Source organism: Phyllostomus hastatus, unplaced genomic scaffold (assembly GCF_019186645.2).
Source record: "Phyllostomus hastatus isolate PE091 unplaced genomic scaffold, TTU_PhHast_1.1 phas_contig_41, whole genome shotgun sequence".
Lineage (NCBI taxonomy): Eukaryota > Metazoa > Chordata > Mammalia > Chiroptera > Phyllostomidae > Phyllostomus > Phyllostomus hastatus.
Genome location: NW_025333876.1, coordinates 6517883 through 6540262, shown reverse-complemented (window position 1 = coordinate 6540262; position 22380 = coordinate 6517883). Strand labels below are relative to the sequence as shown.

The 22380-nt window shown below is 41.1% G+C and overlaps 1 protein-coding gene across 1 annotated transcript; it reads left to right on the top strand.

The window, feature by feature from the left end:
- The first annotated feature begins 13098 nt into the window (after positions 1 to 13098).
- Positions 13099 to 18394, top strand: LOC123822788 (ZAR1-like protein). Its single transcript, XM_045844954.1, has 4 exons — positions 13099 to 13749; positions 14274 to 14366; positions 16095 to 16169; positions 18251 to 18394. Exons 1-4 carry the CDS (start codon positions 13099 to 13101, stop codon positions 18392 to 18394), a joined length of 963 nt encoding a protein of 320 aa, XP_045700910.1.
- The last annotated feature ends 3986 nt before the right edge of the window (positions 18395 to 22380 follow it).

Below are 22380 nucleotides of genomic sequence, written 5' to 3'. Positions count from 1 at the left end.
CAACCAAGATAGGCACAACAATAACTGAGAAACAGAATAACAACCAGAACTGACAGAAAATGGAACTGTATGGAAGTCGGACAACCAAGGAGTTAAAATAAACACGTTCATCCAGACCAGTAGGAGGGGCAGAGTGGGGCAACCAGGCACTGGTCTTGGAGCAGAGAGCATTGGGACTGTGCATAAGACATCTGGGGCATGCAAGACCACAGTGGATGGACGCTGGGCATGCAAGCAGCAGCTGGCAGACCCAAAGAGGCGGCGATTGTGAAGCAAGGCACTATGCACAACCCAGGATCCCAGTGCTAAAAAACAGAGCCTTGGGGCACTGATTGAAAACACATGTGGGGGTTGAGGCACAGGGAGAGACTCCCAGCCTCACAGGAGAGGTCCTTGGAAAGTCCCACGGGGCGCAAATCCAACCCACATGGGAATTGGCACCAGAGGGGCCCAGTTTGCTCAGGGGAAGCGGCAGAAGGGACTGACATCCAATGGAGAGTGGAGCAAGTGCCATTGTTCCCTCTCGGAGCCCACTCCCACATACAGCATCACAACCCAGCGACTGGGGTGCCGAGCTCTGGTGAACACCTAAGGCTCCGCCCCTCATACATAACAGTCATGACCAGACCAAAGGAGGGGGGGAAGATGACTCAAACAGAAGAACAAATGAAAGCCTCACAATCAGTACTTTTAAGTGACAGAGAGATAGCCAACCTATCAGATGCACAGTTCAAAGCACTAGTGATCAGGATGCTCACAGAATTGGTTGATTTTGGTCGCAAATTAGATGAAACAATGAAGGCTACAATAAGTGAAATGAAGAAAAATGCACAGGGAACCAATAGTGATGGAATGAAGGCTGGGTCTCCCATTAATGGAGTGGCCCAGAAGGAAGAAAAAAACATACAATCAGAAAAGAATGAAGAAATAAGAATTCAAAAACATGAGGAGAGGCTTAGGAGCCTCCAGGACATCTTTAAATGTTCCAACATCCAAATTATAGGGGTACCAGAAGGAGAAGATGAAGAGCAACAAGTGGAAAACTTATTTAAACAAATAATAAAGGAGAACTTCCCCATTCTGGCAAAGAAAATAGACTTCCAGGAAGTCCCGGGACCTCAGAGAGTCCCAAAGAAGTTGGACCCAAGAAGGAACACACTGGCAGACCATAATTACATTAGCCAAGGTAAAAATGAAGGAGAGGATCCTAGAAGCAGCAAAAGATAAGGAGACAGTGTTACAGAGCAACAAGGGGGGACCTGGGACGATATACTATTACCTGAAAGGAACTCCCCAGGTTCATTATGTCCACCGCCAGAGGAAAGACATCTCTCAATGCCAAAGACTCGTGAAAAGGAAAGGAAATGTTTATTTCATGCTATACAGACTTAAAGTAGTGACCTAATGTCCTCATCAAAATCCCAAAGTCCCTTAAAACACCCACAAACACACACAGTCCTTCTTTCCCCCCTTTGCCCAGTCTGGGGTACCGTATCTCAGGAAAAGAAATAAAAGTCCATGGCTCAGGCAGCCCCCGGTTCTTCTCAGTAATCCGTGCTTGGCTGGTAGGCCTCCCTCAGTTCCCAGCACCATCAGCTGTGTCGCTGGGATCTCTGCTAAAGCCGGGTGGTGGTTGCCCCTTCTAAAGCTGCAGGAGTCTCCACTCTACCAAAGCCACTATGTTCTCTCCTGCACAATGGCTTCCATGTCTGGGTTTTAAATCCCTGCACCAATATGCCTCTGCAGCCCCATTTCTGACTCCTCCTACAATCAGTTACACTTGCTAGCCCTCTCATACCCTTCCAGATTCACTGGGCTACCATCGTGGATCTGGGCAGGTGTGGCCCCATGTCACAGAGCCAATCTTCTCCAAGCTCCCATGCAGGCGCTGTAGCTCAGGGGACCTGTCCCCAGTTATGTCTTGGTGGGGAATTTACTTCCATTCCACTGGCTCAGAGCATAGCTACAGCTATTTAACATATTTATGTAACCAGTTAAAGGTTGTAGATATGTTAAATTACAACACCAGAGGTTAGCTAAAAAGCTGTTGCTATGCAAAACAGCTCTCAATGGCCCTGCTCCATGTGTCCCTTCCCCCAGCTCCACCTGTGGGAGTAGGGGGTGAGGGCATCTTAATATTTCCTGGACACCCTGAGTTCTGGGCCCCATTCTAAATCCCTATTTGGGGCCCCCCTCTAGGCTGCACCCTATAACAACAGTAATCTAAAAAAGGGTTCCCATCAGACTGTCAGCTGATTTCTCAAAAGAGATCTTACAGGGAAGAAGGGACTGGAAAGAAATATTCCAAGTCATGAAAGGCAAGGACCTACATCCAAGATTGCTCTATCCAGCAAAGCTTTCATTTAGAATGGAAGGGCAGATAAAGTGCTTCCCAAATAAGGCCAAGTTAAAGAAGTTCATCATCACCAAGCCCTTATTGAATGAAATGTTAACGGGATTTATTTAAGAAAACACAGATAAAAAATATGTACAGTAAAATGACAGCAAACTCACAATTATTAATAACCACACTTAAAACAAAAACAAAAACAAACTAAGCAAACAACTAGAACAGGAACAGAACCACAGAAATGGAGATCACATGAAGGGTTAGCAACAGGGGAATGGGAGGAGGAGAGAGGGGGAAAAGGTATGGAGAATAAGTAGCATAGATGGTAGGTAGAAAAAAGCCAGGGGGAGGGCAAGAATAGTATGGGAAGTGCAGAAGCTAAAGAACTTATGACACATGGACATGAACTAAAGGGGGGGAATGTGGGTGGGAGAGGGTGTGCAGGGTGGAGGGGAATGAAGGGGGGGTAATGGGACAACAGTAATAGCATAACCAATAAAATATATTTAAAAAAAATTAAAAACATTGGTATTTCTTAAAAAATGCAAATAAGCCTTTATAATATTAAAATTTTCACTGAATGCATTGGGAAATTCTCACTGAATTTAAAATGCACACACACCCCACAGGGCATCACTGTCACACCACCTTGTTGACTCCAGTAAGCCAGACCCGAGTTCAAATCACGCCTCTGCTGCTCACCAACTGTGAAAGGAGTGGGGAGTTACTGAACCCTCCCTAAGCCTCCATTTCCCCCCTAAAGTGGAGATAGAAATTCTATCACCTGCCCCTTAACAGTCTAGTGATTAAATGAAACAATCCAAGGAAAGTGCTTACTTACTTCAGAAGACAGCATTCAGTATGTTTTCAGACTGCAAGGAAAATGGATCTCAGAAAAAAGGCAGAGAACTGAGATGACAATTTAGACAAATGCTGGACAGGCCTGGAAAGCTGCTGAGTGGCTGGCCATTTGAAGCTAAAATTTGGATTGGTGAGGACTATGATTTTTCTTCTCCATTTGAATTTTAACTGGAAATAGTAGACACTGATACAAACTGTATCAAAGAAGCTGAAGGAAGAGCGTACAAGGATCTGAAATGCTTCCACTTTCCTTCACTGTGGACATTTCTGCTTTCATTATTGACACCGCTCAATATCCAGACAGACGTTTTCCACCTTCATGTAAACATCACTCAGGATTTCAGCTCAGGAAACCACTGGGAGATGGGGGAGGGGGGAGAGGACATGCAGAAATGAGCTTCTTACAATGAGTATCCAAGTGACTCTCATGCTCACTGGCTCATCCACATTTTGGGAAACACTGGTCTGGAACATGTGAACATCAAACCTGTGGATGATCTTCACCTTCCAGTTGGTAAGGCTATTGCCACACCTCTTCTTCAGTGGATTGAAATTCTGCATAACTGAGACCAAAAAGGGGATTCAGGACTGACTATTTTTAAGACATTTTTAACCAAAAATTTACACCTGAAACTTACTAAACCACCAAATTGCAAGAGCGACAATGAGTGCCCGGGTGTCCCGGTTGAATATCCACACAATGACTGACCTCCATCCCTGGCTGTATCCCCACTTCGTATTCACCCACTGCCTGAACCTCACCAGTAACCAGGATCTCACTCTTTCCCACGGAGGTCCATTCTTTCTTTGGGCAGCTCACCCTGTGCAAATAGTCTTTCTAGTAGCGAATAGGATTCTGTCTACCTCTGACATCCAGCTGTTGGTCCTACCTCTAATTCACAGGGTTATAAAGCAAGTCACAAGCCTGAGCCTTCTCCACACTAGCCCTTAGAAAATTTGAAGATAGTTGCTATGAGCTTGTGTGTTGTCTCCTTCTTTATCCATCTCCTTCATGAAGAACAAAGGAAGACTAAAAAACAATTGAAACCAAAAAACCAAATAGTTGAATATTACTCAACCTTTATCGAACACCCAGATGTACTGGTCAACCTGAAAGGTCTAGGTTAGGCTCCTTCGCTATTTGCCTAAATTACTAAGGCCAGAGATGGTTTATTTTGTTTTTGAAAACTCTGACATCCTCACAGAATGACAGCACCACAGAATGACAACAATGATGATAAGTCAATCTGTAAATTATTGCAAAAAACACCCCTCAAAATATTGTAAAAATTTAGACTTCGATGGGAATGAATCAATAATTTGATTTTAACACACACACCACAATCTTCCATAGAGAGTTGGAACTTTGGGCCACAACAAAACGATAAAGGATTCATTTGGTGGGAAACTGCCCACAGAGATCAATACTCAAAGGGAAAAGGAGTCTCAAGATTCATTCATGTACTCAATAGATTAAATTCACTCAACATTTACCCATCAACAGTACAAGAGTTTATCTGAGACACAGACACTTGGAAAAAACTAACACATGGTCCCATCCTTAATGAATGTCCAAAACAGTCAGGGAGCTAGCAGTCAATTCTTACATTAAGAGTTGCTCCATGTAACTACACAAAGAGCTATAAAAAGAAATGCAAGCCAGACACAGCTTATTTGGGATGGCAGAGATCTGTTAGTAGATAGCAGAGCCTTTTAGACCAGTTATTATACTGCCACTGCAACTTGGCTAAGTGTGAAATTACATCCTGAAAAGTTCTAACTACTTGACATTGTTATGATCATCATTTGCACTTATGTACCCCAGCCCTGATCACACAGTATTTTAACAGTAAATTTTGTCTGTTTCCATGTAATGCTAGAGCACCTTGTAGGACGAGGTTCCATCTTGTCAATCCTGTATCTCCACTTGTTTAGCACAGTGTTGGCACAGAAGGAATAGGTATATGCTGAATGAATGAGTGAATGAATGAATGAAAATACTGTACCTTTAAGGAAAAAACAAATTAAACATTTCACGTTGGGTTTAGATTTTTAAAAAGTCAGACCGCATTTAAACAAAATATATTAAAGTGGATCATTCATTTGCCCACAAATTTCCAATTATCAAAATACTTTGGAAACAAAACTAACCTTGCTGATGGTAGAAAATGTACCATAAGGGGGCACCGCTGAGCTACGTTTCTCCAAACACAGGTACAAAGCAGTGGTAGCTAACAAGTGTTTACTGTGTGTGAAGCACTGTTCTAACTGCCTTCAGTGTATAAACTGCTTTAACCGTCCCCACCTTGGGGGCATGCACGATGGCTATTCCACGTTACTATGACGAAACTCGGACACAAAGCAGTTAGCCACTTGCCCAAATTACACAACCAGTGAGCCATGGAGCCAGGGTGCAACTTGCACAGACAGTCTGGCTGTAAAATCTCTCAGTCACTGTATGATACTGTCTCTTTAATGTTACTCTTTATTCTTTTCTTTTAATTGAATTTATTGGAGTGACATTAGTTTGCAAAACCATGCATGTTTCAAGCGTACAACTCAATAAAACCTCATCTGCCCACTGCATCGCTGCATTGTGCACCCATTGCCCCAGGCAAAGTCTCTTTCAGTCCCCATTTACCCCAGCCCCTGCCTTGGCCCACCTCCACCTACACCCCTCTCCTTCTGGCCATCATCAACTATTGTCTGCGTCCATGTGTGGTGCACATATGTTTTTTTGGCTGATCTCTTCACCTTCCCTGATCCAGTACCCTACCCCCCTCCAGCAGCTGTCAGTCTGTTCCATGAATCCACACCTCTGTTTCCTTTTTGTTCCTCAGGTTATTTTGTTCTTTAGATCCCACATATAAGTGAGATTGTATGGTATTTGTCTCTCTCTGACTGGCTTATTTCACTTAGCCTAATAATCTCCAGGTCATCCATGCTGTCGAAAAAGGTAAGGTTTCCTTCTTTTTGACAGCCACACAGTATCCTGTTGTGTAAATGTACCACAGCTTTTTTCATCCATTCATCTACTGTCGGGCACTTGAATGACCATTGCATCAGTTAAAGTCAAACTGAAAACATTCCTTCATCATTATATTTGAAAAGTGACTCATAAACTTTTCCTAGTTTGTGTGTCTGGCTTTAACTTTAACTATTACATCTAAATTATATTATGCAGAAGTAAATAAAATTACATTTATAAAAGAGGTATGGACCTCTACTTATAATGGGATAGAGCTTATTTCACAGGGTAGTAAACACCATAATGCTAAAATTAAATTGAACAGAAAGCAAAATGTAAAGAAGTAGACATCAAAAAACAGGTTAATCTTGTGCTGGCTGGTGTGGCTCAGCAGATTGAGTGCTGGCCTGCAAACCAAAGCGTTGTTTGTTTGATTTCCAGTCAGGGTGCATGCCTGGGTTGCAGGCCTGGTCCCCAACAAGGGGCACATGACAGTCAACCGCACATTGATGTTTCTCTCTCTCTCTCTCTCTCTCTCTCTCCTCCTTCTCCCTCTCTAAAAGGAATAAATAAAATCAGCCTCCCCTCCCAGGCCCCCTCCTGCCTTTTCTCCTGTCCCTCTTCCCTCCCCCCTGGCAAGCCTCCATTCCTTCTGACTCTAGTGCTCCCAGATCCCTCTTCTATGAGAAAGGTAAAATGAGCCTGGAAAACTTTTTTTTTGTATGGATTACTCTGAATCCATCACACCCAAAGTCATTGTTTAACAGAATATTTGTGGTCAAGATGGAAGTGTTCCATAAAGGCAAATGACAGTAATTATCTAATTCACAGAGAAAAATAGTCTAAAAACCTTTAAAAAGTATTTTCTGAGCTGCAGAAACTTGAAGCCACATATTTCATTGTCTCATACGGTGTCCTGATTTCTGCGTACACCACTGGTTTAACATGCTAGCTCCCCTGCCCTCTCAGAGGATCTGAAATTCAGAGACCTGTAGAAGAACAATGCCTCAGGGAGCAGTTTCAGCTGCCAGCAACATGCACTCAGTGGATTATATTATGGACTCTGACCCAGGAATAGCTACAAGTGTCACTATCCACCCATCAGCAATGTTCCACTGAGCTGTGGAAGGTTATACTGAGGAAAACCAGTTCCTTCCACAATTATATTGCACAAAGTATCCTCTTTGACTGATTTAATATTTACTACACTGTTATTATTAGCATCAATAAATATTTACATTTGTTGACCCTTGGTGCATTATGTGATACAATGTGAAACTAGATTTTTAACTTAAATATTTTATGTAAAATAACCATTAAATGACGTAATCTTATTCCCTGCGTTGTGTAAAATTGCTGAGTACAACGGGCAAATTGAGGAAAGGCTGGGTTCAAACACTTTTTGTGTGGAATAAGTACCACAGGATTGAAGGTTCATTCAATTGGCACATTATTTATGGCAGACACCTGCATCAGAGCCTCACCTTTGTTTACCCTTACTCAGGATATTCTAAGGAATTAAAACTCATTGTAATATCCAAGGCAAACAATTATGAAGGTAAAAGTATTTTTTACCTCAAGTTATAACGTTGCCCAAATAAAGTAACTGTTTGAGAGGGATCACCCATCGATGTTCTGTGTGCTCTGCTGCGCACTGTCCACAGAGGTCAGAAGCCATCTTCACCCTCCCTTCCCTCCAAAATGACAAAAGTAATCCGCGATGTCACGCGTATTTAAAAAATGCTTTTCATACTGACCACTGTCTCTTCTCCCTGACTATGAAGACATTCCAATATTGCAAGAGCCCCAAATTGAGCCCACTTCAGCTTTTCTGAAATTTCTTCTTACCTATAATGTTTAGGACTAACATTGACTTGTCCCTTGGTTACCAGTGGGAAGAAAGTTCTAGTTAATGGAAAGTGTTTGCCTCAATCAGTGTTTCTTAAACTCAGATCTGTGAATCCACAAAGGCATCTTCCTAGGGTCTGAAAGTTCTCATCAAGAATTTTTTAAGTTGTGTTTTCATTTTTAATGATAATCTAGAAGAGATTAGCTAGATAATTTGAATAACCCCCTTATAACCAAGTACAGACTTGGGGTTTTAATACCCCTGTATGTGTTTAAGTTTATGATTGAACTGGCCCCAAGCAGGACTTCTTTAATTGTCAAGAGGCTAACAAGGAACGAACAGAGGCAGACTTAATACATAAATGATTCTTTCCTTCCTGCTGAGTGAGGGCTGAATGACAATTTGGCACACGGTGTGGATGAAGGTTCTGTGGTGACTGTGTCCTCGTACAGCAAGCAAGAGCACATGCATGCCAACTCAACAGTGCAAGCCATACACTGGTTTTAATAACAGCACATCATTGGGCACAGGAATGTTAATTTTCACATTATTGATTTTAGAGTTATGTGTGCCTTTTCCTTGTAGCTCTGTTTTAGTTTTACGGCTGTATATAAGTTAATATGGATAGAGTTTGAATTGGGTTGTAAAAAGAAGGAAATCTTACCTTTTATGACAGTATATATGGATCTAGAAGTTACTGTGCTAAGTGAAATAAGCCAGGGAGAGAAAGAGCAATACTATATGATCTCACTTTTATGTGGAATCTAATGAACAAAATAAACTGACAAACAAAAGGGAAACAGAAGCATAGAGACAGGGAACAGACAAACAGCTGTCAGAGGGAAGGGAGGAGGGGGACTGGGTGAAAGACAGTGAGGGGATTAGCTACAGAACGTGTATGTATAACTCATAGACACAGACAGCAGTGAGGTGATGGCCAGAGGGAAGAGGGAGCAGGGGCTGGGGGGAGGGGGTCAAAGGGGACAAAATTAGGGACATTTGTAATAGTCTCAGCAATAAAAGTTTTAAAAACATAAGAATAGAATAAAACTATTTAAGTCAGCACTAGGGAATCTACAAGAATTTTCTTCTTTAAAAGAGTTCCATATATTATTTTAAAAGTTGAGAGACACTGATATCATTGATTTGTTTTGTATACATGATGTGTTTTTTGTTCAAACAAGTTCTGTCCTTTAAACATCTAAACTGTGGCCCTGACTTGTGTGCCATTTGATCCACATGGCAAAAGGTCGCTGGTTTGATTCCCAGTCAGTGCACATGCCTGAGACAGAAATGATGAATGTTTCTTTCTTGTATTGATGTTTCTCTTCCTCTCTTTCTTCTCTTACCCCACCCCGCTCTCCCCTCAGGGTTCAGTCTCCAGCTGGGGTGTGTGCAGGAGGCAAATGATGAACGTTTCTCTCTCATGTTGATGTTTCCCTCCTTTTCTCATTCCCTTCTATTCTCTCTAAATAATAAATAAATAAAATCTTGTTTTAAAAAGTCCAAATTGCACAGGGGGCAAAGAGAGGAAAATGGGGGACATCTGTATTAGTGTCAACAACGACAACAACACCAAGTCCACATTGCTCTGGCTAGTAAAATTAAGTGAAATCAGCTCAAACAGTCATGTCACTAAGGCACGTGAAAGGGTCAAGGTGAAGTGGGGAAAGTTCAAAGGAAGAACATGCGCTGAGAGCTCACTTTAGGATGGCAAGACAGAGTCTTCCCACACAGAAAGGAACCAGAGGAAGGGAGGAAGGACACCCACTCTCTCACAACTTTGGTGTCATGAACACTGGATTAAAAATGCAAAGCACAAATGGGTTTTATATCTTCTTGGCTTGTAGTAGTTCAGAGAACACATGAAGTGACATGAACTAGAAATTAACTTTGTGCCAAACTCAATTTTATACATAGAACAGATCAAGGAGGATATATTATAATTTGTTTAAGGTAGTTTTTCTTTCCTTTTAATTTGTTTAGGTTTACTAAAATGAAAGTGTGTGTATATATTAGCTGCATTGTGTTTTACTTTTAAAAGAACAGTTTTCATTTACATGAAGCAGTTCTAAGTCAAAAACAGGGATTGGCATAGTGGCCCCTTTACCATTTCTCAGTGAAGTAGCTGAAGAAGGTCATACAATGGTCCCCTTTAGCTGAGGCTTATGCCCTCAATTAATTGTTTGTTCTTTTATAAATTATATGTTGAACACTTTTTTAAAATGTTTGTGAAACCAGATAAAGGCATGGAGAATTAGCAGTATTCATTCTCAAGAGAAAAACACAAGTTACCCATCCGCCCATTGTCATACACGTGCTTTGCAATGTCAGAAGCAGAATCATTAGGAAAAAACAGGAACTCCTTGTCTTGAAGAGAGAGCAAGTAGTTAGGATAAGGCGACATGATGAGGATTTAATAAAAGAGGGAAAGCTGTGACTTTTTCAGGGCACTTGACAGGTGTCCGTGCAGTGGCTTCAACTGTCCCAGTAGTTACCGCACTCTTCATGACCGTGCACTTGTAAACAAAAAACAAAAACAAAAAGCCATTTTAACTTAAAATGTCCTTCACGGGGCAGAAAAAATTAGTGTTATTACAGCCTAACTCTTCAGCACATCTTTTAAATATTTTCCCTAACAAAATATATTTCTGCATATTTGAGTACAATTGTTGTCCAGAAAATTACTCCTCTGATGAGTTGTGAGATGAATTACAATTTTCTTCATAGAAAGCCATTTTTATCAGAAAGACTGACAAACTAGGTCATTCTGAGTTGGGTGATTTTGGAGGCATTTTTCTAAAACATATGAAGTGAGCTTGTCACTGAGGGAAAATGACAGCAACTTGTTGCCCCTCATACAATATGAGCTTTCAAATGAGATTTACAACTTTGTTAAACTCTGCATCTCCCAATCTTAAAAATCTTCTCTGATAACCTCAGTGAAGTAATGAGTGTGATTTAAAAATATTGTTTAATGCAATGTGTCAATATATGCAATATCTGTAATTCAGAACATGGGCACTTTCCAAATACTGAGTGTTTGATTTACAATATGAACAAAAAGATTTTTTTCTAGGTGCAAGAAAGACTAAAAGACTTTAATGTAACAAAAGTATCAATAGTTCATGACATGGTTTCAGATTCCATATTGCAACTTTAAAGAAACTACCACGTAAGTTTTGGTGTAGTATAGAAAAAAATACCCACAATTAACTGAAGACTATTAAAATACTCCTTTTTACCCAACTGCATTGCTGAGTAAGGCTGGGTTTTCTTCATAGACCTCTACCAGTGCAACACATTGCAGCAGACTAGACACAGAAACAGGTGTGAGAATTTAGCCATCTTCTATTAAGCTGGATATTAAAGAGAATGGCAAAAGTGTGAAACAGTGCCTTTTTTCTTTTGAAAATAGTTATTTTTCAAAAAATTGTTTCATCTTAATATGCATTGGGTTTATTTTTATTTTAAAGTGAATCATTACATATTTTTAAAAGTTCTGTTTTAATTTCTTTTTTTTTAAGATTTTATTTATTTATTTTTAGAGAGGGAAGGGAGAGAGAAGGGGAGAAAGAGAGATCAATGTGCAGTTGCTGGGGGCCATGGCCCGAAACCCAGGCATGTGCCCTGACTGGGAATCAAACCTTCGATGCCTGGTTCGCAGCCCGCACTCAATCCACTGAGCTACGCCAGCCAGGGCTCAGTGTTAATTTCTAACATGACATCCTACGCAAAGAAAAGCTCTCTGAGGCCTTCAATCACTTTTAAGAGTGTAAGGAGTACTGAGACCAAAAAAATGGACAATTCTGCCACAAAGTAAATTTTATTATTTGCATTTGCTGGAAGTTCTGCGCTTTAAAAACAATTCTTCCTACTGCGGGCCCTGGCTGGGTAGCTCAGCTGGTTAGAGCATTGTCCCAATATGCCAAGGTTGCAGGTTCGATCCCTGGTCAGGACACATACAAGAATCAACCAGTGAATACATAAATAAATGGAACAAATTGATGTTTCTCTCTCTCTCTCAAAATCAGTAAATATAAAAAGAAAGAAAAGAAAAAATGTGGGCTCTACTGTGTTCCTCAGGAGTCATTCAGTCTGATCACAACCCTTAGCTGCAGCAGGAAGCCTGATCCATACAGAGAGACACCCATGCTTATGGTCACCTGGGTCTGAGTAGTGAAGGAACACAGGCCTGAGATCCTTGTGTAACAGTAACTGCCACTTACTGAACATGTGAGTTAGTCTGCTTTGTGCTTCATGAGCAATAAAACACATTTAGTCTTACAATCATCCCTATAATCATCCCATAAATTGGTTAGTACTCTCAGATGGGGAATCTGAAAGTAACTTGCCTGGTAACAAGGCATAGTTTTCATTCAAATGGGTTTGATTTCACATAATTAACTATCCTGCTATTAAATCTGCATTTACCCTCTAAATCAGAACAATTTGCTTCCCCCACCTGTTTTTTTTTTGGGGGGTGTCCTCACTAGGAGTAGACTGAACCGTGGCATGTCATAGAACCCCCTGAAATATATTTTCTCTCACTGTGTACACCCCTCCTCCCCATAACTCTATGCTCCCTGTTCCTCTGGTCTTTATTTTCATTAGCCCTGCCATAATAATGTACTTTCTTCTTTACACTCTTCTAGTATAAGGCTGCTCAAAAAATTTCCTCCTTGTTTTCATTTTACTGTATGCTTTAAAACAGGATCTCTAGAATGGTATGTTACTATAGGAATAAATGAATGGCTACTTATAGCAAGTGTGTGAATAAGTCAGGAATCAAAAACAGCTTTGAAAAATTTGGGGAGGTGTGAATTGAAGACACAAGTAAGAGCAATTTGAATCAGGTGGCAATTAGGCCTCTGTAGGTAGGTACCTCTCTTCCCACCACCCCTTCAATTAGGATGATAGGCAGCCCCTCCCATCAGAACCTGAAATAGGTGGGAAAGATAGGGATGAACCTGAACCAACCTGAGCTAGAGAGAGAAGGGGCAGATGAAGATGGAAGGCAGAGCAAGGACACAAACTGTACCAAGAGATTGCACTAAGCCTGACCAGCAGATGGAGCACTTTGTCTGTGTTCCCCAGGGCCTGTACCAGGGAGCACACTTGGTTTTAGGCCAGCCTGAACTCTCTGACCACCAACAGCCCTACTGGAGGCAAAACGCTGGTGCCCCCACTTTCCTGGCCAGGACCGGGCTGGTGGTGCCCACGAATATTTGGGCCTACTGCATGGAACCTTACAAGAGGGAGCGGCTTAAGGCCATTCTCTCCCAGATGAATCCCAGCCTGAGCCTGCGGCTATGCAAGGCCAATACCAAGGAAGTGGGTGTGCAGGTGAGCCTGCGGGTAGACAGATCCCTGCAGTGCTCACTGGGCCCTCTAACCCTGCACAGCTGCTCTCCTTGGGGCCACAGGGTCCCCAAGGCACCACCACCAGCTTGGGACCTCTATTCACCAGTGACGGGCCTCAGGGGTTTGGTCTGGCTGCAGGAGGACAGGAAGGACGAGGAGAGGCAGGAGCTTTTGGGTTTCACTGAGGCCAGGCATCAGCAGCAGAAGTCACTACCAAGGCCAAGGTTGCAAGAGGACAAGCAGGAGGAACTCTGGCAGCAGGACAAGCTGGGGAAGGAAGATGACTTGAGTCCTAGGGAAACACGGAGTAAGCAGGCCCAGAGAGACACCCACCCGCTCAGGAAACCCAACATCCAGGTGAACTTCATCTTCCCCTCCTCAGACTTCTGCTAGTGCCTTCCTCTCTGTCCTCTTCCATTTCTGGGGCAATAAGAGCACAATCTTCCCTTTCTTTCTCCTTTATTTGATGAGATGAAGTTCTGAAAACATGTATTTTATGTGGCCCCCATGTTTTGTAACTTTTTGGTGAAGAAGTCTGTCAGCTTTAAGCATGCAGAAACCAGAAGTCTGGCAATTATATTAACTGGGAATGTAAGACAAAGAAGGGCTTCAAAGTCGGTGAAATGTGTGATAGAATTTTGTTCTAGGGAGACTGTGCTGGTGGCATTGTGGAAATAAAAAATATGTGAGAGAGCAGGGAGAAGAATCCCAGATTAATCCTTCAGAAATGAGACACTAAATTAATGTAGTAACCTTGAGAACAGCTGTGAATGAAGTTAAGGAGGATTTTTGTATCTCCTATAAAAAGCCACAAGCAAATAATGATCTGGCTCCCCCCCCCCCCCCCGAATAACAAAAGACTCTTCCCCTTTTATTTGCAGTTTTTGGAAAGAAAATATGGCTACTTTCATTGTAAAGATTGTAAGACCAGATGGGAGAGTGCTTATGTATGGTGCATTTCTGGAACTAGTAAGGTGAGTAAAAGTGGGACAAAGCGGGAAAGATGTTAAGTGGAGGAAGGATGTGTTTCCTAATTGAGCATGACTTAGTGCTGTCTCATTCATCTCTGCATCCTCCAAGCCAGGCACATAATAGGTACTCAGAAATGAATTGAGCCCTGACTGGTTGTGGGTTGGGCATTGTCCTGCAGACCAAAAAAAAGGTCACTGGTCTGGTTCCCAGTCAGCGTACATGCCTGGGCTGCAGGTCAGGTCCCTGGTGGGAGGCGTGCAAGAGGCAACCAACTGATGTTTCTTTCTCTCTCCCACATTCCCCCTTTCTCTTTAGAAATAAATAAATATAATCTTAAAAAAGAACAGAGAAAATGAATAGAACTGAAATGAACTGGTCAGTTCACATGACCTCCCGAACTGCTGACCCAAGTCTTGGTGTTCTGTTGGGTTTAATAGTTCTGTTGGACAAAATGTCAGCTTATTTAGATGAACTCTTGTTCTTGTGGACATTGGGACTTTCTATAATCATTTTTCAGTTGGTGTATTTTGAACAGGTTTGGGCATTAGCTCCACTGTCAGTCCACAAGGTGGGGCAGCAAGAGGAAGAATTTACTGTAAAGGCTAGCCTATGAGAGACTCTAGGCTAAGCAGGTCCCCCCCTACTTTGATTGATTGTCAGCATATTTACATTGGGAAAGATTTCACAGTCTATGTTTCCAGATGTTCCTGAACAATCAGACTCTGGGCATCATAGATTTCTGTTTCAGTACAAGAACAGTAGGCTGGCACTGAGCAGCTTTTCTCCTCTGGGTACATGCCCTTCGTTTTGTAACAGTCTACACCTGGTCTATCTCATTAATTTCTACAAGCATTTGAGTTGGAGTCCCCTGTGCTATTCTGAAAGAGCTGGAGAGAGAGAGACATACCAAGACCTGAATGGAAACATGGCTTTTCACGCTGGCCACTCACTAGACCTGGAGGCGAATAGATCCTTTACCTAAACAAAAAATGACTTTAATTCTTTGGCTGGAAGAAAAACAGTGGATTTAATTTAAACACTCCAAGATACTAGGATGCAAAGTAGAAGACACAGAACTCATCCTCAAGACGTTTACACTGATAGGAGTGACACAGACAGAATGTGCATTGGTGACAATGCAGAGGTACCTGTGGCATGGATGTGGTACAGAAATAATGCAGGAGGGAATGACCGATCTTGTCAGGGGAAGGCATTGTAACATCCAAGTAGGATTTGAAAGGCTAAATAGGAACTCAAGTAATGTAGGGAGGAAGTGTGCACAAGGAAATACACAAAGCCTAGAAACCACATGAATTGGTGGATAATACAAGAAATTTGAAGTTTAGGTGGGGAAATACTGGGAAGAAAAATAAGAAAGCAGGGGCTAATGGACCAGGGCAAAAGGAAAAGGTCAAGGGTTCAGCCACACGGTGAGTGAAATTGTGATAGCTACTTCCCATTGAAGACTTTTACTATGGTACTTTATGTATGTTATTGGGTAGTTGTCAGAATCATAGGTAAAAATAAGAGCAGGACATTGATTTTACAGGTAAGGAAAATGAGGTTCAAAGAGAAAGAAAAAGTGACTGAGCACTGGAGGAGATGAAGACCTCAGGGTGGAGGCTGAGCAAAAACGAAATACAAGGGAAGGGAATGGATTACTTAAATAAAAAACTGGGAGCTTAGGGTACATGTAAACTTGGATTTAAAAAAGACAAATTTCTCTTTAGGTTTATTTCAAACAACTCTGTCGCAAATGCTACCAGAGTTTTAACCCTTATCGGGTAGAAGCAATCCAGTGTCAGGTAAGCATACAGAACACTCCTCTGGGTCTGTATTGTTTGCATTCTAAAACATGAAGCTTTTGTGGCATAATGTTTGGATTTGATAGAAATGGGTGTTTGTGTAGGACTGTTAGGTTTTCCGTGTGTTTGCATTTTTATAATATTTTAGGAAATAACCATAAATTCTCGGTCTTGAGGGGATGGGAGAAATTTAGTCTTAAGTTGCCTTATGAGGTGTGTTTATGTGTGGGGTTGCATGTTCTTCCTCAAACATCCTTTGTATAATTTGGATGTAATAATTTAGTAGGTAACCTTTATTAAGCTTTTATTATATACCAAGCTTTGGTATTTTTCAGTACTAAAATTTTTATACCTTTTATTAAAAGAAATGACTTCCAGTTCTCTGCTGAAATACCAGTCCCATTTATTTAAACATGTTAAGCATAATTATCTTAAAATTGGTGTCATTGGTGTTAGGTAACTCCATTCCCTATAGTCCTGTTGTTCTCTTTATTTCCCTTGGTTTTCAAGTGTGCTAAACTGTTTCTTCATGTACCTGGTCATTTTTGATTAAGTGCTAGATAATGTATATGAAAAATTTCAGTGATAACTGCGGCCTAGGATAGTATCTTATTCCACAAAAGATTTGTTTGCCTCTGTGGGGGCAGATGGGGGCAGTGACAATATCAGCTTACTATTTTTCAGTTGGGGTTGAGCTATTTGGAAGCCAGACTTTGGCATCTGTGGTGGCTGGTCAAGTTTTGGCTCATTCTTATTCTTAGGGTGTAGCCTTTCAGGGTCCCAACAAAAAAACTTGAATTGTTCACGAGGACTCTTCCATTTTGGCATACTTAAGATTATCCCTCTACTCAACTTGTTTTCAGATTCTTACTGTCTAACCTCTTCCAGAGTTGGCAGATACATTAAGAAAGAAAATAGTCCCCAAAGTTAGGCTCACCTGTTTCTGGATTTCCTTCTCTAATGCTTGGATAATTTTCTAGTGCCTTTAAATAGTTCTGTAAAAAATTATCATTATTTTTTTACCTCACCTTTTCCAATTGTCCCAAGCAGAAGACTTGGTTAAAATGACCTAATTCATCCTTGCCATAAATAGGAACTGACCTTTAGAGTAAGCCCTGATTTTTTTTTATTTTGAGCCTCTTCTTCCTTGAAAGGGTACTGTGAGAATTAAATTAATTAATCTATATAGAGTGCTAGGACAGTGTCTATAGTAAGTACCATGTGAGTATTAGCTAATAGAATTTTCTTGTAAGGGAATTCTTATCAATAGGATACTTATCAATAGGATAGTGAAACATATAAAAGTAGTACAATGTTTGAAAAATCATTTTTAAGACTCTTGTTTGGAAAATGAAAATGCCTATTTTTATAGTATAAAAGGCAAAGCTTGACTTACTCTCTTTGGCTATGGACATATGCAGAAAATAGAGCAGTGATTATCAATTTTAAAGATTAGTAGGGTTGGGAGGGTAGACCAGGGAGGTATACCAATCTCCATAGGATGTAATTTTATTTGTCAGAAGATAGAATGGGATAATGGTTAAAAATACTTTAAATTCTAGTAAAGAGCAGGCATGTCCAGAAAGAAAAATAAATAGATCCTTCTAGAACACCCCTCCCTCCTAGTTGTGACAACCAAAAATATCTCCAGACATTGCCAAATGTTTGCTCGTGGGTAAGATGCCACTGATTGAGAATCACTGCACTGGTGTTTTCAAATGTTTCAATCAAGGTACTCATCACTGGCCTCATTCCCACCTGGCTATAAACATGACCACCTACACAATGAACACACTCTACAAAACTCTAACTTGTAAAAAAATTTCTCTTACATTAGATCTTCTTGATTGGTTCAGTAATATTCTAAAGATCATCTTTGATCATTTATCTTGGGAAATGGCATTCAATGGCATTTAATGGGATATGAGTGGTTTTGTACAACTTGGTCTTGGACTTCTCCTAGGATTCAAAAAAAGATAAAGATTCCAGGGAGGGAATGGTGGAAAAAAGTATTTGGTTTGAGGATTGCATTTCAAACACTAAATTGTTCATGTGTCCAAACTATTCCTTGTTTTCTAAAGATCTGTTCAAAATCCCGTTGTTCCTGTCCTCGAAAGAAAAGACACATTGATCTAAGGAGGCCTCATCGACAGGAACTGTGCGGCCGCTGCAAGGACAAGAGGTTCTCCTGTGGCAATATTTACAGCTTTAAATGCATCATGTGACAGGGCAGTATGATTTGCACAGTTCACTGCAGCTCTTCTTGTCACTTACTGTACTGACCCTTTTTTTTATACCTTAGCTCTGAGCCAGTTTTGGACAATGAATTAGGCTTTTGCACTTTTTATAGGTTGTATAACAATTGTACCATATGAATAGAATGAAATAAATGCATGTAAAGTAGACCATGAAGTCATACTAAGTGGTGACACCAGATAAAAACATCAATATACCATTGGGAAATACAATATACTGTCACTTATATGAAGGGAACAGTGAAGAGGAACAGTGTTCATTTGACAAACTTTTATAAGCTGGGTGTTCTAAGCATTGGGAGTATAGAGACAATGTAGGGACAAGGTTATTGCCCTCAAGTATACATCATAAGGATAGCAAACACTTCAGTAGCATGTAGTAAGTGCCAAACATTGTTGTAATTCGTCACAGAAGCTATAGGAAGTAGGGACTGTTATACCCCTTTATACCAGAGGAGGAGAGGATGGAATCAAGATATGAACCCAGATGGATGAGGAATGTGCCCCTGGGACTTCACTACTACCTTTCTATTTTCTCTCAGTTCAGAATTAGTAAGTTCTACAGAGGAAATGGTGCTATGACAGTGATCCTTCAGGTATGGTGATTGGGAAGAGGCAACATGACAATGGAGACCTGTAGGATGAGGGAGCTGAGAGAAAAGAAGATAGTTTTGATCCAAGGGAACAGAAGCAGCAAAGGCTCTGAGGGAGTGGCACAAGTATTTGGCACATTCCAGGAATAGGAGCCCTGAGGCTACTATAGGCTGTGGACTAGACAAGATGGGGCTCAGGTCACAAAGGGTTCCTTCAGCCATGGCCCAGCATATGGCAGCCCATGAAGAGCTTTCAACATGGCAATCACATGGATTCTTACTTTAGAAACTCACTGCTGTGAGGGAAGACCTGGCAGAATGGAAGGAGGGAGATCAGTTAGGAGGTTAATGAACACAAGAGAAAAATAATGGCAGGTCATTGGTGGTAACCATGGAGATGGAGAGATATGCAGGATTGGAAGTGGGTAATGAAGAAATAAATGCTGACTTATAGATTTCTGCTTTGAGCTATGGGCAGATGAAATGGAGAGAAATAACAGGAGCATGTTCCTGGGTCAGATGACTTAACTTCAAATCATGGCAGTGGTACTTAAGAGATATATGGGCAACTTCTTTTTCTGTGTCAGTTACTGTTCTGTAAGATGGGGACAATAATGGTACCCGTGTCTTGGTGGTGAGATGAGGACTAAAGGAGCTGATACATGTTAAGCACTTAGGATAGAACCTGTAATACTCTGAGGGCTCCGTAAACTTAGCTGTCTTATTTAGGTGGAGCTATGTAATAACGTGGGCAAGGTTTTCTGTTTTTAACATTAAGTTTGAAATATTGAAGACATTCCAGTGGAGATGTCATGTTGGCTTCTGTGTATGGATTTGGAATTTAGGAGGGAAATCAGAGCTAGAGAGAGAGAGATTTGGAAATAAAAAAAATATGTAGTATTTAAAGCCGTGGACCTGGATGGGATCACCTGGAAGGAGAGTACAGCACAGAACTCTGAGCACACCATCATTCAGAGCAATAATCCTATAACTTTAATGTCCCAGGAGTTACCTGGTGGTCCTGTTCACTGGAAAGTCTGATCTAGTAGGCCTGCAGTCTGAGTCTGCAAACCTGACAAGCTCCCAGATGCTTTCATGCTGCTGGTCCCGAAGGTCACACTCTGAGCAGCAAGGTTAGAGGTTAGAACAAAAAGTGATCAAGAGGGATAGGAAGAGGATGGTGCTATGAGGAGGGAGTGGCCAACTGAGTCAAATCCTGTGGTGAGTGGGAAGGATGAAGATAGACATGTTCATTGGATTTGGTGACATAAAGATAACTGGTGGTCTTGAAAAGAGAAGCTTCAGTGAATTGGTGGGGATGGGAGACACAGTTAACAGAGTCAAGACAGTGAACAGAGACTATACTTTCTAGAAGTTCTTTTGTTAAAAAACACATTGGTGATAGTGAGAAAGGCATTTGTGGGAAAGGGAAGTACTGAGTGAGTTCACATATTCATGGGAATAATTCAGCAGACAGGAGCTGACTGAGCAGCAGGGACAGGACACTCAGGAGTGAAGTCCTTGAAAAGGGAGAAAGGATGGGTCCAGAGAGAAGTGGAGTTATTCGGCCTGAATAGGAGCAGTTATAGTCCCTTTATTTTAAAATGATGGAGCACCTAGAACATAGGCTAATTAGATAAAGACAGGCTTTTGGGGATGAAGAGGAGATCATCTGATTTGTTATATTTATTCAGTGGATTATAAAGCAAAGTCATCAGTAGAGGTAGAAAGGAAGAGAAAAGGGTGAGAGGCTGAGGAGGGAGAGCAGGTGTGAAATAATCATCTCAGGTACTAGGGATGTGAAATGATCAGGGAAGCTTAATTGTATTTGAAATTGTAATTGACAACACCGAGAGCTTCTTTTGAGACTTGGCGCTATTTGAGAGGTGCTTTATAAAAAAATTTTTAAAAAGTTAAAAATTTGTTTCTCTCTCTCTCTTTTTTTTTTTATCGTTGTTCAAGTACAGTTGTCTACATTCCACACCTCCCCTCAGGCCACCCATCCCTACCTCCCATCCTTGATCCTACCCCCCTTTGGCTTTGTCCATATGTCCTTTATACATGTTCCTTGAAAACCCCTCCCATTTTACCCCCATTATCCCCTCTCCCCTCCCCTGTGGTTATGATCAGTTTGTTCTTTATTTCCATATCTCTGGTTATTCTTTGTTTGCTCGTTTGTTTTGTTGATTAGGTTCCACTTATAGGTGAGATCATATGGTATTTGTCTTTCACTTCCTGGATTATTTCACTTAGCATAATGTTCCTCATATCCATTCATGCTGTTGCAAAGGGTAGGAGCTCCTTCTTTCTTTCTGCTGAATAGTGTTCCATTGTCAAAATGCCCACACTTCCCAAAGCAATTTATAGATTCAATGCAATCCCTATTAAAGTGCCAATGGCATATTTGACAGATATAGAACAAACATTTCAAAAACTTATGTGGAACCATAAATGACCCCGAATAGCCACAGCAATTTTGAGAAAGAAGAACAAAACAGGAAGGACCACCATACCTGATATCAAACTGTATTACAAGGCCACGGTAATCAAAACAGTCTTGTACTAGCACAAGAACAGACACATAGATCAATGGAACAGGATACAGAGCCCAGAAATAAACCCAAGTCTCTCTGGTCAGTTGATATTTGACAAAGGGGGCAGGAGCATAAAATGGAGCCAAAAGAGCCTTTTCAACAGATGGTGTTGGGAGGTCTGGACAGCTACATGCAAAAAATGAAACTCAACCATCAACTTTACCATACACAAAAATATACTCAATGTGGATAAATGACTTAACTATAAGTCACAAAAACATAGAAGTCCTAGAGGAGAACATAGGCAGGAAAATCTCAGCTATATCACACAGCAATATTTTCACCAATATGTCCCTTAGAGCAAGGAACATAAAGGAAAGTATGAACAAATGAGACTTCATCAAAATAAAAAGCCTCTGCATGGCTAAAGAAAAGATCAGCAAAATGAAAAGGGACTTAACCCTATGGGAAAATATATTTGCAAATGATACCTCAGACAAGGGTTTGATCGTCAAAATATATAAAGAACTCACATGACTCCACTCCAGGAAGACTAACAATCCAATTAAAAAAATGGGCAAAGGACCTGAACAGACACTTCTCCAAGAAAGACGTACAGGGGGCCCATAGACATATGAAAGGATGCTCAGCTTCACTAGCCATCAGAGATGCAAATTAAATTCACAATGAGATACCACTTCACACTAGTCAGAATGACCATCATAAATAAATCAACAAACAAATGTTGGAGAGGTCAGGGAGAAAAGGGAACCCTAGTGCACTGTTGGTGGGAATGCAGACTGGTGCATCCACTGTGGCAAACAGCATG